This window comes from Protopterus annectens, chromosome 15.part0 (assembly GCF_019279795.1).
Source record: "Protopterus annectens isolate FY-2018-M chromosome 15.part0, PAN1.0, whole genome shotgun sequence".
Lineage (NCBI taxonomy): Eukaryota > Metazoa > Chordata > Ceratodontiformes > Protopteridae > Protopterus > Protopterus annectens.
In genome coordinates this window covers 492,589,450-492,608,327 of record NC_056749.1, presented here as the reverse complement: position 1 = coordinate 492,608,327, position 18,878 = coordinate 492,589,450, and the positions used below count along the sequence as shown (strand labels likewise).

Here is an 18,878-nt window from a genome sequence, read left to right as displayed (position 1 = left end):
AACATGCTTAGGACACTTTTCTCTTTGTTTATAAGAATCAGAGTCAGCATAACCAAGACACCACACTGCATTGTTGTCTTGGATGCCCCTTTGTCACTTTTCTTTGCCCAAGAACTCTGCTATCAACTCAGCCCTATGCTTAACAGTGTAGTTATTAAAATGTGCACAATGGGAAGAGTATGCAGTAGGACACACTGTAATAAGAACTCAAACAAAAAATCCAGTATGGCAGTCTCTGTGGGGAATTTGCTTTCCACCGCTCAAATTAAATATTTGATTTATAGAGCATCTAATTTAGTAATACAATGAAAATTAGTAAGTGGTTCCCAAACCAAGCACTTAGCTTTGAAAGCTCTCTGGAATCGACTGACTGATGCATTCTACAAACTGCATGCTTTGGGCTATGACGACAACAGCGAGCTGAAAACATGGTACCAGCTGATAACCCTCATACTTAGACATCCTGATGTCAGGAAAATTATATTCGCCAAGCCTGGAGGAGCGGGAAAAAGCCTCTGGTATTCAAGGCCATCCAAAGGCTACCACAGCAAGATTTTCCATGTTGTTACTGCAACAATGAAACATGATGATCTAGTAATTATGCCTTTATATGAAAATCTTAAGCGCCAACCACCACTGAAGAGTGTGCTGGTGCTACACCTGTAGTGGACGTCAAAAATTTATGACAGCTGGTAAAAACTTCTGGCCAAGAATTACGACAAAGTGGGTAAAACAATTTACAGCTACAATAGCCACTCCTGAAGATACAGGATTGTACAGGAGACCCCTCCTACAAATCCTCTTAGACTCCCACATAGGAACTCCAACTCTAACAAAGCAGTCCCATACTTTCCCTCATAACATACCTGTATGAGCCCAAGTTTAAACTACTGTCATTTACTGCAGCGTTACCATCCTACTTTCTCTTCTGAGCAGTACAGAAAATACAAGTGTCATACCCAGCTTAATCAGTCACACTAAGGACCTGCCACCTTTAGGTTTTGATTACTGACCTCACCAACAAGCATTAGGACATTAGGAATGAAAGGCAAACTGCAAGAGCAACAGAAAAGGACCATCTAGTTAAGATGGGCAAGGCACGTTCTTACAGTACAGCATGTGACATTAGCCATGTTCAGGTATGCATTCCTAACTAATTCCCATTTTCTCCTCACTCTAAAGGGAAAATGAAGGAAAAGCTTGATCTCTGGCATAACATGCTAGCAAGGACAACCTTCTGTGACATACTGCAGGTCAATACCTCAAACACTGGTGAGAGCTTTAAACAAGCATTCATTTATCAGAGTACTTAAACCAATTCAATGAAGCTCTTTCTCAAAATAATTACAAATGTTAAGGAGCAATCAGAACTCACTATCCATAATGACCAGTGGCAAACAAATGAGAGGACATGGTACTAGCTTGCATAAATTATGGGAATGTTATAGGGCCAATAAACCATAATACAATCATCAGAAACTTCACCAGTGAAATTCCCTTGCTGGTGAGATATTTAGCACCAATAAGCATCGCTGCTGCCTGTGTCTCCTAGCAGTAATCAACTGTTTCTGAAAACAGAGGAGAAATGGTCTTTTGCTGAAACTCTGCTGAAAACTACCCAGAAAGGCCTAGTTTGAGACAAAAACTTCCACTCTTATAAAACATTACTAAGACTGCAGAAATTTAACAATCCAGGATACCTGAATCTGTAACACACCAACTATACTAAAATAGAAACTGTTAACTTTTCCATGAAATAAAATCTTTCAATACAGAAAATCAAACTGCAAATACAAAAGTCAGAAAAATGTGAATTTCTTTTAAGTGGTGGTAGGGGGCATCACCAACAATGTGCAAAATTAGCATATACAGTAAACTATTTCTTAGAAATGGTTCAAGTCAACCACAACTTGAAATATTTCAAACTAAACAATGTACATATGTGACGTATACTTGAAATTAAACATTTAATTCTCTATGATCTACACAAATTAAAGGTCTCTATGAATAAACTTGCTTTTGTTGCAGACAGAACAGCAACATTCAGCAGATAAAGGGAAACAGTATTCTGCTAGACTTAAGAAAAATATTAAACACAGCACATAAAAACCCATAGTATTGCAGCCAAGTGATCTATTAAAAAAAAAACTAATCCTGAAGTGACTTACCTTAGCTAACAGCTGTGGTAAAGCTACTGCAAAATGTTCAGTAACACGTGTTCTGTCATCGAGCTGAGTTTTCTTTTCTTTCGCTGTTAACACCTAGAATTATTTTCCATTTTTATTACAATACTTAAACCCAAGTACTTAACGTAAAACTATGAATGAAAAATGTTTCAAGTCACAAACTTCAATATTCAGTTTAATGCTTTCTACTGTTACTGTTTTACTGTTACAAATAATGCTATGGACTATACAAGTACAAATATATAACATTATGAGATCATAATTCTACTAAACTATTAAAAAATGGCATCAAATTCAAAAAGCAGACACCAGATGAATCCTGAGCTTCAGCACTATGCTGTTTTTATCATGTAATACAATCAACATGGTACCTCTCTAAGAACCAAAGACAGAAAACCTTGAGTGAGAAACTACAAACACAGTGAATCTGCAAACACCTGACTATTCAATTGTATAAACAAATTAAACAACCGTTAACCACTTTTTCCTCTGTTGAAGAGGGACTTCATCAGAATGTTATAAAACAGCAAAAATCAGATTAAATAAAGAATTAAACTAGCACATGACCAAAATCAGCAAGTAGCAGTCCATGATGAATTAAATAAAGTACATCTACAAACTTTTAAAGATACAATACATAAATTAACTTTTACTATTTTAAAATTTTGCTAAAGAATTGTGCTTATAAATACATTAAAATACTGATAGGGGTTATAAGTTGGATGCATGTTTTTTTTAAAGCACTGCTAATGGAAATAAAATCACTCAAGTCAGGGGGGCATGTTGGCTTCCAGTCTCAATTGCCACTCATCATATCTCCTTTCGGCTTACCCCAGTTAGGGTTGCCACAGCAGAACAACGCTCCGTAGAATGACTGGCAGTGGAGTTTTAAGGTGTCGAGTTGCCAGCCTGGGGCTCAACCTTCCACAGAAGGTGCACACACGCACGCACTCACACCTAGGGCCAATTTAGAGTGTCCAATCCACCTGCAACAAGTCATTGGGATGTGGGTGGAAACCGGAGCACCCGGAGGAAACCCACACAACCACAGGGAGGACATGCAGACTCAGCACAGAAGGTACCCCAGCTGAGAATCAAACCAGAGAACCTCTTGCTATGAAGCAGCAACACTAACCGTTGCACCACTGTGGCTGCCTCCACTCTCAATTGCCACTACAGCTCACGATACTCAAGCCTTTGCTCCCAAGGTCCTCCTCAAATATTTGGAAAAACTTGTTCCAAAATAAAAAAAAAACAAAGTTTTATTATTACGGCAGGTGGGCTTATGTTTATGCAAAGCACTGTCATTGTTACATGTATTTAAATCACGTGTGTGTTCACATATGCATTTCTTCAGTGTCCTTTCAGTTTTTCCAGTACAGAAATAATGGCAAAAATCACAAAATGTTAAACATACAACTCTTGCCAAATTACAATTACATTTAGGCAATAATTTAAACTCATAGTGGCAAGTTTGAAGTTTTAGGGTTTGACCCAAAAATATATTTACACTGTGAAGGGAGGCACATTTCAGCATCCCTTTTATCTACTACTATCGAGACCATTAATATCTGCGGCCATCTCTAACTTCTCTTTTAAATTTAAATGCCTCAAAGACAAAATGGGGGCCACCATGTAATATTTTGTAAACTGTGTTTTCGTGCTCTATGACTTTCCAATTTCTGTCATGACCTTCCTAACAAGTATACTGCAAGGGCCATATTTCATAAGCATAGTTTGTTCAAAATTTGTACACCCATCAGTTGTAGGTGGTGTTTGCTGGGGTCTTTTTCCTAGTAACAGATGAAATGCAACTGGTGTCTTCTACATTTCTAAATATGAGAGCAACATAGCTTATCACAATAATCTGATGTTGAAGGACCTTTTTGATCAGGGAGCCACAGATTACCTTTATAATTTTTTAAAGGTTGATAATGCATTGATTCCAGATATCACTGGCATACCTAAAGTTCACAAGAATGTACATGACCCCCATCCCCCGGACTGTTTCAGAAGGATCTAAGACCCACATTTTCACCTCGAACATAGACTGCATTCAATTATCTTTGTGAAAAACAAAACAGGAGGCAGTTAACAGACAAAGCTTGCAATTCTGCAATTTGTCAGGCTGTGACAGCTACCAGAAAAAAAATGTTTCCCATAATAATTTCAGGTTGGCAGATGAAGCTAGTTTGAAGGGAGGCATCCTGGGAGAAGAAACCCTAATGACAAAAGAAGCACTTTTAGAAAAGCCGTGTACAGCTTGACACTCTGAGAAAAGCTCTGCACAGCTTATGAGAACCCAAAAGGTATTGCCTACAGTTCTCAAGATGATTAGAAATGGCAATTAACTGAACTCTGACTGTACAGTAGCTGAAACCTGAATACAGACAGGAAGTGTAAAACATATGCAATAGAAATACAGTATAGATCAAACCCTTTACTGATGGCCCATATAGAAAAGTGATTCCATTAACAGTTGAGTAGACAGTTTCTGAGAGTGGGCAAAATGCAGACTACAATCTCTTAAAGGGAAATATGTCTGACCATTAAGAAAACAGGAGAAACCATGATGTGAGTTTGAGGTTACGAAAAATACAGATGAGACTGACCAGAGGGGTGTTAAAGAAAATTCAATTGTGGATCTAATAGCCAAGGGGACTGTCTCAACTGAGATCACCTTAGGCCAGAGCAGGTGAAAACAAACTTGTCTGAGCTAGTATGGAGCAATGAGCATTACTTGTGATTTGCAGGCTGATGCTTTCTGTAGAAACATTGGTATTAAGGAAAAGGGGGAAGTGTACACAAGTCGGAGTGAGCCAGGATGCACCGGAAGACTACAGCATGCTTGCTTAACAGTCTCTCTGGGGGAACTACAGCAAAATTGCTTCAGCATCTAGTGTTTGAAGGAGAATCATGTCACAGCAAGGTTGACCCCCAGTGACCAAAAATCTCCTCAGTCATTAACAGATTGGAAGATGACTAGTGAGGTATTAGTATAGCCCTAATTAAGCTCCTCCACTAACCAGCTGTACTTAACATGGAATATGTGCTGTCACTAGGAATCTACCTAAATCCAATGCCCACTGCAAGGGACTCATGGTATAACAAAAATAGGGAGAGAAGACCAGAGTACAGACATTGACAGACTATATGAACATCAGTCTTGAAGGTAAGAGGATCTGAACTTCCCGCAATGCTAAAAGAATCACTCATCTCCAAGATGGATTATGAGAACGTTGTCTCTCACTGTTTCCATACTTCTCCCTGAAATAATCACCCACCCTAGACAGGTGTCATCCATGGTTATTGGAATGAACACTCTCCTTGTCTGAAGGAAGAGGGAAGTCAGCCAACACTTTAGATAAACTTTGCTTGTCTGAGAAACAAATGGTTACTAAAGGGTAGTCTTAATGGTGATCATTGTGTGGATAACATCCACTGGAGAACCTTTGTGTGAACTATGGTGTAGTGAGCTATGGTGATAGAAACTGCTATGATTCCCATAACGTTTTGAATCAGCAAGGCAGGAGGGTTCTGATGCTGATAAAGGATCTGAACTGATGGTTAAAGGACCATCTTTCTGGGGTGAGACACTTGACATGAAGTTGTGTCTAGACAGCATCAATAAAAGTATTTTGTTGTGTGGACTGAAGCTGTGACTTTTGATAGTTTACAGAGATATCCAAAGAAAGGTAGAGATGTAAAAAGGAATCTCCATCTGTTAACACACTGGTTGTTGCAGCAAAGAACTAATTGTCCAGGAATGGGAACATCTAAATCTCTTTTAGTTGTACATGAGCATTGACTACAGCCATGCAGGTGGTGGACACCAGTGGGGTTGTGGTAATCCTGAAGGGTGAGGCATTGAATTGGTAATGATAGGTCCCTATCTGTGAAGTGCTAACACTTCCTAGACTTCTCAGCAATCTGTGCGTGGAGGTAAGCATTCTGGAAGTCTATTGAGCAGCCAGTCATTTGCTTTTAGGCAGGGCAAAACGTCTAATACTCTGATTATTCTAAATGAGGTCTTAAAAAAAAAAAAAAAAAAAAAAAAAGAGAGAGATTTATACCACTGACACACAGAATAGTCATGTGGCTCTGGTCTTTGGAACCAAAAAGAATCTTGAATCAACTCCCAATTAACCCTGGTCTGGTGGGACTTCCTGGTTCACTCTCTTTGAAGGATGACAGACCCATTACGAAGAACCACTCATTTGTTGAAGTGGAACATTGGGCAAAAGCAGTTTCTGAAGTGGTGGTCAGTGGAAAAATGGTGCAGTATAGTCTCAATATTATTTCTCACCCCCAATTGTCCTGTGGGATAGTCATCCATGCAGCTAGGTATCAAAATTATTACCCCCCCCCCCCGAATGCCTCCAGGGATGGACACTCAGACAAACCCTTCAGGTGTACTGATTCGGCTTCCCTGAAAACAGATCTCTGCACACCAGGTTTTGCAGACCTCTTTGACAATGCAGTTGACATCCTTTAAAGGGGAAATCAAAATGCTGATTCTGGGAGTTCAGGAACCCATCAGATTTCCCACTGAAGGATCTCAGGTGGTCCTCAAAATTGACACTGACAGCAGACAGTTTTCCAGCCATCTTGTTCTCATCTTATCAGCTTCTCTTTTACTGTCAGACCAAACTAAGGATCCATAAATTGTGACAATGGTAGAGTATACCTTAAAAGCTGTCTGCGAAGTCACATAGGCAAAGCCATTCATGAGACTTGATTATGCCAGTGCATGCTGCCCTGGCTGTCCCATCAGCTACATGTGATGCAAATGCATGAAGAGATTTGTAATGTTCAGCATGGTATTCAGGGCGGTCTGCAACTGTTTGGTGGACTTCTGAGTCATTGGCTGAGCCAATGCATCTATAGCTTGTTTAGCTAGGTCACTATGGAAATGACTGATGTGGGTCAAGTGATTAAAAGCCTACTTTCCCATTCTTAACCAACGTGGATTAATTTAGAGGATGGACAACAGATAACTCACCCTGGAGTTCCTTCTTACTGGCTGCTCTAACAGTCCACTACATGCCCTTTAGACCAAAACTGTTTAACCTTAAGGGAATGCAAGACCTTGTCAGGTGATCATGAAATGGCTTCTGCTGCATAGGGTTCTTGCCATGACATTCTGGCAACCAAATGTGTAACAGTCCATACAAGACACTCTCCAAGAAGTAGACAAGGCAGAGCCATGCGCTTTGAACAGCACTTCTTCATCCTGGGAGGATGGGTCATATGGCCAGAATATCCTATGGTTCATAAATTCTAGGACTTTGTCAGTGGTGACAACTTCAGGACAGGAACAAGAGGAATCCTCTCTTTCAACCAAATCAGTCAGATGGGATAAGACTCTGAAGGGGAGTCAACGTGTTCTCTTTTATACCACCTCTTCCCAAGAATCTCCAGCTGTTACTGGTTAGAGTCCATGGAAGAATTAAATCACACGGCTGTAAATCTCCAAAGGATACCTGGAAGCCTTACTGAATGGTCTGAAGAGCTAGATGGGCATCTCTGGGTGGAGCCTATACTGAAAGAAGCCTTGCAAGCAGCCTATCCTCTCTACCTCAAAGGTAGATCCACTGTCTGTCTGCACTGAGGGAACCACTCCCAAAAACAGACACCTCCTCCACTGATGAGGAAGTGGGTGGTGCTGAGGAAGAAAGCCCTTATACAGGGAAGCTGGATGGCCTTAAAATGGAGATTGGAACCACTGGCTTAAATGAAAACAGAAGAAGGTGCTGATGCCTCAATGTTGAGTGTTTGGATCCAAAACCCACTTCATGCCAAATGGGCGAGAGTAGAGTAGCTCGGATGTGATATCAGCAACAAAGTAGGAAAGGCTGCTATTGCTCACTTGACAATATCCAGGATAGCCAGCTCTAAAACCATTAAAATAGGATAACTTCCTTTCTGAGGAATGCTTGCTGCTTGACCTGGAGGGAAACTCATCTCCAATAATTACAGTATCTATGACTGGAGATTTCTGCCTCAGTGCTGTAGAGGGGGAACAGTCTTTTCTAGCCACTTGGGCAGAAGAGGATTGCCCTAACTTGTCAGCCCTCCTTTTCCTTGATCTTTTATTTTTCCCTCTCCAATTTATCAGTTAATTAAGGGTCTCTCCCTCTATCAGAATAAACTTACTTTTTCCCATCCACCAAGGAACTTGGACTAAAACCATTGAAAATGGAAAAAAAAAATCTATCTTCAGATGTGCTGGAAGACTATGCAAATCATGTGCAGCATGGGGGGTTGGAGTTTACTCTCACAACTGCTGTACTTTTTGAAAGTCTTGTCCACAATTCCAGAATAAAACAATTTCATTTAAACAAGTAAATTAACTTAAATTAACAAACTAACTTAACTCTAACCTTACAAGAAAAAAGAGGGAAACAAATGCCTAAGTAAAGAAGCTGAGATACTTAAAAGTACAGGCTAAACAACATAACTTATCTAATATAACAATTACTAGAGTTCAGTCTTAGGCTATGATGAATAGGAATTGTATTTATCATTTGTTGAACAGTAGTCTCACTAAGCTAGCAGCCTCTTTTCAGGGGAGGCAGGAAATGGTATTTATACTACTAGGAGAATTATGGCCAGGGCATCAAGGAACCTTCGCATACTACTGTTACAACACTCTTAGTGTTTGCAGTTAACGATTGCGATCATCCATTCCTAGTGCAGTGGCAGCTGGGAGAACGGTACGCAAACATGGAGGACAATCAAAAGGGAGTTGAAGAAAATGCTGACTCTGTGTTGTTTGAGAAAGAAGAAAGACAATGAAGGAAATGAGGAGTGTGTATACAGGATACAGAAGATCTGTTCCAAAGGGCACTATATGAGGAGTCGAGACAAGAAATTTGAGATAAAGGGATTTAATTAAAACCCTCCAGTCAGGAAGGTTGCATGATAATATATTAAAGGACTTAATGGAACATAGTGAGATGGAAATGGGTAAATAACTATCGTGGGATGATAAGATGGAAAAAAAATGCACCAGGAGGGAAGCAAGAAAATGCAGATAAAATCTTTTGCAGAGGTCATTGGTGAGCAAAAAGAGGTCAGAGGCAGACAGTATAGTTGTGTAAAATTCCTACCATAACGACAGATGTCCTTCACTTCACTCTTACAGTATTCTTAACATGAGGATTCCCTGAGTAAGGCAGACAGACGTCTGGCCAGTATATCAAAGGCTTTTACTACAGTACGCCATACATCACATGATTGCTCCTCGTGTACACAGGGCATAAAAGCAACATTCAGATGTGCCATCTTCAGAACTGAATGCCCCAGTAGGAATACCAGTCCGAGGAAAAGAAGAGAGGTTAACAGCACATCCAGAAGAGAGAAAGGACCAGGGGATAGGAGGCAGGGAATGAATACTGCAACAGTGAAGAGCATGACATCTATCGCTATGGTAATATTTTACACAACTACACTATGTCCTTCTATTCTACTGTTGCAGTACTCAACATGAGTTAGAATGACAAAGCTCAGGCAAAAACATGGGAGGAAGAAGGACCTGTAGAGCTCTCTAGAAAGCCATGAATGATGGCCTGAGCAAAACCAGCTCTAGCTCTGGAAATTCTACCTACCTTGTAGTGTTTGGCAATAGTATGCACTGACATACAGGTAGCTGCCCCAAGAATGGAGTTAGTGTCCAACCCCTTGAAAAAAGAACCAGACGGCACCACAACCCTAGTAGAGTGAGCCTTAATAGAGAAAGGACGAGTTTTACCATGAGAAACAAAAGGAAACTGCTTTAAAAATCCAATAAATACTCTGCTTGGAAACAGCCAATCCCAAACAACTGGAATGAAAAGAAACAAAAAGCTGACCACAGTTCCTGATGGCCTTAGTCTTACCAAAAAAAAAAACTGAGTTGTCTATACATGTCCAAGGTATGTAGTACCTTCTTGCTAGGAGATTGTAGAAAAGGAAATAAAATTGGTAAATTAATGGATTACGTGACAATTCATTCACCACCTTGGGCATAAAAGGATTAGCATACAAGAACACTTATGAAAAAAACAAAAAAAGAGGATAAGCCATACTGGCTTGAAGTTCAGACACCGGTCTGGTTTAAGTAAGGGCCAACAACAAAACAGTCTTCCAAGAGCAATGTTGCAAGGAAGCTGAAACCACAGGCTCAAAAAGAGCCAGAGTCAATTTCTCCAAAACAAAATTAAGATTCCAGGGAGGAAGAATAAGCTTGCTGGGAGGTATAATGTGAAGGATGCCTTTTAGAAATTGTTTTGCCTCAAACCTAGAAGCTAGAGAAGGAGATAAAAGCAGACAAGCAGAGATAGCTGAGAAGTATGACTTAACAGAAGAATAAGCCAACTCAGCATTGAGCAATTCACACAAATAAAGAATCACAGGAACATCCATAGAAAGTGGATTAAGGTTACATGAAAGTCACCAGACAGAAAACCTCTTCCATTTGAATATGTAGGATTTCCTAGTATTGGGTTTCCAGGCCTCTTGCACAACCATAAGCACGTCCTCAGAAAAAAAAAGTGTCTATATGGAATCAAAATCCTATCACCCACAGAGTCATCTGAAGAGTGGACAGGTGGGGATGGATTAGAGATCCCTTGGTCTTATGTCAGCAGTCCACCCTGTGAGGTAACTTGTGATTGACCCTGGCTAAATGCAGAAGAGGGAACCAATGCTGTCTTGGCCAAAAGGGAGTCACCAGCAAGATTTTGGGTTTGTCCTGTTGAATCTTGAAAAGAACTTAAAAAATTAGGGGGGGATGCATATAGAAGCATCCCCTTCCAACAGAGAGACAGGGCCACTACCTTCCAAACCAGAGGACTTGGGACTCTAGCACAGAATTGTGGAAATTGTCTGTTCAGAGGGGAGACAAAAGTTCTATTTGAAGAATAGCCCACTTGTGGACAACGTCCAGAAACACATCCCTGTGAAGCAGCTATTCATAGGATTGAGTCAAGGATGTGCTCAGAGTGTCTGCCACGTGATTTTGACTTGAGGGAATATAGTGTGTAACACGATGCTGAACCGCAAACTCCCATACCACGACAGCAAGCATGCAGAGAAGATAAGATTTTGTTTCCCCACTGGTTGACATACCAGAGGACTGTGGCATTGTCCGTAAACAGTCAGAGATGACCAGGAGATGAGAGGATAGAAGGCCTGAAGAGCCCAGCAGGAGCTCTCTCATCTCTGCTGCTGATGTGCTCCTTTTGCTGAAGAGGAGTCTGGGTTCCTTGCACTCTGTGCCAAAGGCTGCTCGGTCCCAACACCCATCGCTGAAATCTGTGTTCTTGAGATGGAAGAGGTGGATGAATGGGAAGGCCTGAGTTCAGAGACAAATGCTAAATACACCACTGAAGTTCCTTCTTTAGGCAGGGAAGAGCAGGAAATGCAAACTCTAGGGGGTGCATATGTTGTTGCCAGACTGACTTCAGGAACCACTGAAATTTTCTTATGTAGAGTTTGGCTAAAGATAACACAGGGACGGAGGATGCCATAAATCCCAGAAGTCTCAAACTCTCCGGCTGTGACAGAGTTCAGAAGAAAAAGATTTTGAAAGAAGGCAATGAGAGTCAAAGCCTTTGGCAGAGGCAGGGATGCCAACACAGGTACTGTCTGAATCCTGCATCCTTGGAAGACATGATCTTGAGAAGGTGACAGAAATAGCATTTTGTAGTTTATTGCGAACCCCAGACATTACAAGACAGAAATTGTAAAGTGGAAGTTTTGCAGTAAGGTCTCTGGAGAGGATGCTTCAAACTGGGGGTTGTCCAGGTAAGGGAAAACATGGATGCCTTGAAGCCTGCAAAAAGCAATCAATAGCTAGACATTAGGTGAATACTGTTGGGGCAGTAGAAAGGGCAAAGCAGAGAACTGAAAATGCCAGGAAGCAACACAAACATTTCCTGACAAGGGGATGAATAGGAATGTGAAGGTAGGCATCTTTGATATCCAGAGAGGCCATGAAAGCCTGAGGAAGACGTAAAGGGAACAAAGTCTGTAAAGACAGCATGCAAAAGGAAGGTATTTAGATGAGAAAGATCCAGAATGGGTCTACAAGGGGCCTCCTTTCTGGGAACCAGAAACATTCTTGAATAAAACCCTTTTTCCCTTTGATCCTGTGGAACCTGTTTAACAGTTCCCCGATTTAAAAATTCTTGAAATACTTCTGTAAAAATATAACTGTTTTGAGGTGGTTGAGGTATGCCCATGAAGGGAGGGTAGGGATTTCCAAACCATGAAATTTCTATTTTGAATTACTGAAAGAACTCATGAGTCTTTGGTAATGCTTGACCAAACAAGATGAGACAGAGACAGGAATGAGGCTAAGAGAAGTGTGATAGTCAGATACTGCCTGGTTTGCCGGAAAGGGCTGTTTCTGTGCAGAAGCAGCAGCAGCCTGACCAGTCTTGGGTGGAAGAGGCCTCCTTCTACCTTTCTTACCTTTAAGAGAAGGATGGGTCTATTTCACAACAAAAGCTGGCTTGGATGGATAATTCCTTTGAAACTTGGGCACAACCAAAAGATGTTTCAAGTCCTGTAATTCCTTGCCTTTCTCCTGTAAAAATGTGAAGTCAGCAGCAGCAGTACATAACAAGGCACTGTGGTCTAAAGGAGCATCTATCAACTTAACTTTTATGTCATCTGGCAGTGGTTGAAGCCTTAGCTAGGAACACCTCGATACAGATCCCAAAGCAGTCGCCTTAGATGAAGCTTCTGCTGCATCATAGCTGCACTTAAAAACAAAAAAAAAAAAATGGCAAGCCACCTGTGAGGATTCCCCTCACAGAGATGAGGCTGAAGTTTCCCCCCTCAGAATCTGTGAGGTCAGAAACAGCTTGAGTAGCCTGGGAGAAGGCGAAAACATATCTAGTCATACGAGTTTGGTTAATTAGTAGCATGAAAGGCATGGGTGGCAGAAATGTAAACCTTCTTTCCCAGTCTTTCCATTGTCCTGCTTTCCTTATCAGAGGGGAAGAAGTTTAGTGGTAGACAGTAATTTAGAAGGGCTTATCTGAAGCCACAGAGAAAGCCCAAGGGTCACCAGATGGGCACTTGTAAAGAAATGTGCAATCAGGCACTGTAGAAATGGTCAGGCTTCTTAGGGGCAGAGGGCTGAAAATCTGGAGCCTGAGATGCTGAGGAGAAATCATCCACAAAACAGGTAAAACTGGAGGGACAGCAGATGGAGAAGATGACTCCATTTGCAGGAGCTCATATCTCTCTTGCACATCCGAAACTTGGGAACAGTCCCACATGAAGTACTCTCTCATCTTAGCAATAGTATCCCCCAAAAGTAATCTTCTCAATAGGGTATTCTGGACCAGTAGTCTTCTTCAGGAGACGCATACTCAAGAGGTGATGGAATTTGGGAGGAATAGGCCAACGATTCCACATCTGAGGAAACCTCTTCATCAGAGGAATCCTGCTCCCTTCGTCCAAGGAGAAGCAGGAATGGGAACCACCAAGAAAGGCTTCAGAGCCATAAGGGCATTAAATAAGCCCTGGGTGAAATTCTGCAGCTCACACTGAGGGTCCCCGGAAGAACAGACATGTTTGATCTTTTGCTTTTTCTTTAAATGGACATCTGCCTTATGAAAAGTGGAAGAGACATATGTTGTCCTACACTCTAATTGTTGTCAGAATTTCCTCACACTAGAATTTGGGGAACCCCCCCCCATGGCTTTCAGTAATAATTCTTAGTTCCCCTGGACCACCCAAAATGGACACCTGCAATGTCTCAGATGACGTGCCTGTTATCAGATTCAAGGCAGCCTCTGAAGCAGTCCCAGCCAAAGAATCTAACCCCAGAACCGGTCAAACCTCTGGGCTTTCATCAATCTTGAGAGAAACGTCAAATGTAGCAGGCACAGCGGAAGAGTGTGACCATGTTTTTTTTTGGCTTGTCTCTTCAGTGAAGACTCAACGTCATGCGTGGAAGTTCCCTCCATTGCGTCCTTAGCTAAAAGTTTGAGACGCTGACTTTCTAAATAAAGAGCGAGAGAAGACAAAAAGTACAGTTTTGTACCTACCATAAATGTAGATGTTCGCGTGTTCACCCTGCTGCAGTCATCACACTTGGGTTATTCTGTCATCAGGTGGTCCCGCAGTCGGCCGGATTTCCAAAGTCTTGGTCCGACGTCGGTTGCTGTCACCTCATCCCTGACGTCAGTGCGCCAGGGGTACATATACTGCAACAGACGCCATTTTCTTCAGTTTTTCTTGCCCCAGATGTCAGGTGCCCCCAAAAAGGTGATCAAAATTAGTACCAAATGGTGTGAACACTGTACAAACACAAAATCCCTTCAGCTATAAGCAAATACATCAGTAAGGCATAGCAGAGATTTAGCCAAAAGATCAGAGGGGTTGGAGGGAGGGTTACCTGGACTGCAGCAGGGTGAACACTCGAACATCTACATTTATGGTAGGTACAAAACTGTACTATGTTCATCGTGTTACCCTGCTGCAGTCATCACACTTGGGTTGAGTCCCAAAGCTAAGGCAGGGTGGAGGTATCATAGAGGGTTAGTGGAGGTAATGAGGCCCTGCAGAACTGCAGTGGCGAAGCCTGCCCTGGACTTAGAATAAAGAGGTAGGTGATAGTGTTTGGTGAAGGTGTGTACTGAACTCCAAGTTGCAGCTTCTAAAATTTCCTTGGTAGGGACCCCTCTGAGAAAGGCTGTAGAGGTAGCTGTTGCCCTGGTAGAGTGGGATCTAATGGTAGTAGGAACTGGTTTCCCATGATGGGTATAACAGAACCGTATGCAATGGCCTATCCATTTAGAAATGGTTTGTTTGGATATAGCCCTCCCTTGAGAAGCTGTAGCATAGGATACAAAGAGCTGGTCAGTTTTTCTGAAAGTCTTAGTTTTGTCCAAGTCGTACCGAAGCTGTCTGTGAATGTCCAAGGAATGCAAGTCTCTCTCACCTTTGTTCTGTGGATTGGGAAAGAAAGTGGGTAGATGGATGGTTTGATTTAACGCTACACTGGAAACCACCTTAGGCATGAAGGAAGGATTAGTTCGTAGAGAAACTCTGTTGTGATGAAAAATGAGGAAAGGTTCCACTGCCATTAGTGCCTGTAATTCTGAGACTCTCCTAGCAGAAGTTATTGCCAGGAGCAGGGCAGTCTTACAAGATAGGAACTGAAGGTCTGCAGAGAAAGCTGGTTCAAAGAGAGGTAAGGTTAGTTTTTCCAGAACAAAGTTGAGGTCCCATGTTGGTGTAGGAGCTCTTCTAGGTGGTCTAATGTGTTTTGCCCCTCTGAGGAACTGCTTTAGAAGGGGATGTGAAAATAAAGGTGGATTTGTGTCGTAGTGAGCTGAAATAGCTGAAGTGTGGATTTTAATTGAGGAGAAGGAAAGTACTTTGTGCAACATCTCTGCTAAATACTGCAGAATGTGAGGCATATGAGGCTGAGTTGTGTCTTGGCCTTTAGCTTGGTTCCAGGCAGAAAACCTTTTCCATTTGTCCAAGTAAGCCTTCCTGGTGTTTGGCCTCCTGGCTTCCAGAATAACATCCAGAACTGCTTGTGAAAGAGGGGCTGGTTGGATGTTTAAAAGATTCGCCATGCAGCCAGGTTTAAGGTTTTTAGCTGGCTGTGTAGAATCTGTTTGTTTTGCTGCTTGAGCAAATGAGGTATTTGAGGCAATATCCATGGTGGGTTATGAGCCATATTCTTCAATAGCGGGTACCAGTGCTGGCATGGCCAGTCTGGGGCTATGAGAATCAGTCAAGGTTTCTCCTTTTTGACCTTCAAAAGAACCTTTGTGAGAAGACGTAATGGAGGAAAGGCATATGCTGTCAGGTTTTTCCAACTGAAGGAGAGAGTGTCCACTTTCCAAGCTTGATGGTGGAATGTCCTTGTACAAAATTTTGTCAGTTGGTAGTTTTGAGGACTGGCAAACAGGTCTATATTTGGTAGGCCCCATTTTTGAGTTATCATTGTAAATATTTGTGGGTCTAGCTTCCACTCGTGGGGATCTTTGATGTTTCTGCTTAGGTCGTCTGCAAATGTGTTTTTCTGTCCTGGCAGGAATTGAGCTTGTAACTGGACTTGGTAAGCCAGAGCTGTGTTCCATAAGATTATTGCTTGCCTGCAAACAGGGTAGGAATGTGTGCCCCCTTGTTTGTTAATGTACCACATTACTGTGGTGTTGTCCGTCTTTATTGCAAGTTGTCCTGGATGTAGAAGATCCTTGAAGGCTGTCAGAGCTTTCTGTACAGCTAGCATCTCTTTTTGATTTATGTGCAGTTTTTTTTGTTCTGCAGTCCATAGGCCTTGAATGCATTGCCCTGCCATGTGTGTCCCCCAGGCATAGTCTGAAGCGTCTGTTGTGATAGTTTGCCTGGTTAGGGGCAAGGTGAAAGGCTGACCATTGTTGAGGTGACATGCCTGCGCCCACCATAGAAATTCCTGTTGAAGGCAGGGAATGAGAGATATCACTGTGTCCAAGCTGTGGCTGTGTTGAGACCATACACTTTTTAGGTACCACTGTAATTTCCTCATATGCAATTTTGCAAATGGTATCAGAATGCAAGATGCCATGAAGCCCAAAGCCTGCAGAATTTTTCTTGCAGTTAATTGGGTCTTTGTTGCCATCGTCTCGAAATACTGAGTCAGTTGTAGTTGCTTGTCTGGTGTAAGATAAGCCTTCTGGGCCGTTGTGTCCAAGCTGGCACCCAGGAATGTCATTTTTTGAGAGGGTACTAGTTTTGACTACTTTTCGTTTACTGTGTACCCCAGACAATTTAGTAGATGCTTCACAAAAGCCAGATGATGTAAGAGAATGTGTTTTCTTTCTACTTGGATGAGGCAGTCATCCAAGTATGGATATATTTGAATTCCTCTTTGTCTGCAGTATGCAATTACTGGTGCCAGGCATTTTATGAAAACTCTGGGCGCAGTAGATAAGCCAAAGGGCAGTGCAGAGAATTGGTAGTGGGTTGAACCTGCAATGAAACGGAGGTATCTTCTGCAACTTTGTCTGATAGGGACATGCAGGTATGCCTACTTGAGGTCCAACGTTACCAGCCATGCTTCCTTGCCCAACATGGGAAGTAGCTGCTGTAGTGTTAGCATCTTGAATTTTAGGACTTGTAGGTAAGTGTTTAGAATTGAAAGATCCAGAATTGGTCTCCAAGCATGGTCCTTTCTGTGTACTAGAAAGAGCCTTGAGTAAAATCCTTGGCCTTGCTCTTGAATCGGTACCCGCTGAATGGCTCTCATGGCCATGAGAGCTGTAATTTGTTTTTGAGCCTCTGCCCTTTGACTTAGTGGCAGGTTTGGAATTCCTCTTTTCATTGGCAAGGTGTGGAAGTGGAATCTGTATTCTCGTAAAATAATGTCTAGGACCCATTTGTCCTTTGTGACCATGTGCCAGTTGTCTGCAAAAAGTGCTAGTTTTCCCCCCAAGGGGGCTAACAAAAGAGCTTTGTTTGGCCAGTCGAGGTGCAAGTCATTGAGTTTGCCTTCTGGTGGGTTGAGACCTGTCTTCTCCTCCTTTCTGGGTTGGAGTGCCCCATTGGCGAGGTTTATACTGGGCTTGTGGTCGCCCTCTGCCCCTTGGGCGCCTGTATTTACCCCTCTGAGGTCCGTCAGTGGCTGGAAAGGACCAATTTTTTGTTGGCCAGTTTCTGCTGAAGTGAGGGGGTTGTACCTGTAGGAAATCTTTGACTGTCTGCATTGATTTCGCCTGATCTTCCATTTTCTTTAGCACCACTTCTGCTTTAACTCCAAAAAGAACATCCTGCTGTAAGGGTGCATCCAGTAGTTTTGCTTTGACATGATCAGGAAAACCTTTGTTCCTTTAACCAGGCATGCCTACGTATAACTGATCCAGTGACAGCTGCTCTGCAGGAGGCCTCCAAAGAATCAAACCCACATTGTAAGGTATGTTTGCCCACTTGCTCGGTGGCGTGCAATAAATCCTGTACTTCTTTCAATTCATAGGTTCATAGGTTTGTACTAGGCTATCTGCCTTAAGGCATTTATAAGCCTAGCCAGAGTGTATGTGGCTTACACCACCCCTTAGGATGAGAATACTACGCCCTTTTAGGGTTTAGTTTACTATGCCTCTGTCTAGTAGTGACACAGAGATGACCCCCGGGGTAAACCTACGATCTCCCATCCACTCGTCGAGATTTCTCTTGAATAGAGTCAGTGAGGGGCTCTGCCTAACATGGACTGGGATTCTGTTCCAGAGTGTAGGGAGCCTCTGGGTTATGAATCTGTCCCTCCAGCACGTCCTATTTATTTCTGTGTTGAGGTTTAAGTCACTTTTTCTCGTGGCTCTGATGGATTTGGATTTTCTGAGGTGGAGCATGTCCATTAATTCAGGATTGGACATGGCCTTGTACGTCAGGCACAGATCACCTCTGAGTAGGCGATATGCGACTGAATAGAGCTGGAGTTTTTTGAGTCGGGCAGCATATGACATATGTTTAAGACCCTTTATCCTCTTGGTGAGGAACTTTTGGGGTCTTTCCAACAGCTGCAGGTGTCGGGTGAGATACATCCCAAATGGGGCATTGTACTCAATCATTGGCCCGATAAGAGAAGAGTACAGGGGCACAATGACCTCTCTTGATCTAGATGTGAAACCCTTCATGATAAGGTGGGCAATATAGAAGGTCTTCCTAACCACTTTGGCAATGTGAGTGTCAAATGAGAGGTTA

At 42.3% G+C, this 18,878-nt stretch overlaps 1 protein-coding gene across 2 annotated transcripts in view; it reads right to left on the bottom strand.

Annotated features, from left to right (window-relative positions):
• The window catches only part of STAG2 (stromal antigen 2), a 3,222,550-nt gene that overhangs the window by 1,443,258 nt on the left and 1,760,414 nt on the right, over positions 1 to 18,878 (bottom strand). For both annotated transcript variants that reach the window (XM_044057319.1, XM_044057321.1), the window contains exon 16: positions 2,169 to 2,261. In XM_044057319.1, coding sequence (XP_043913254.1) covers positions 2,169 to 2,261 — 93 coding nt within the window. The remainder of the gene's footprint in view (positions 1 to 2,168; positions 2,262 to 18,878) is intronic.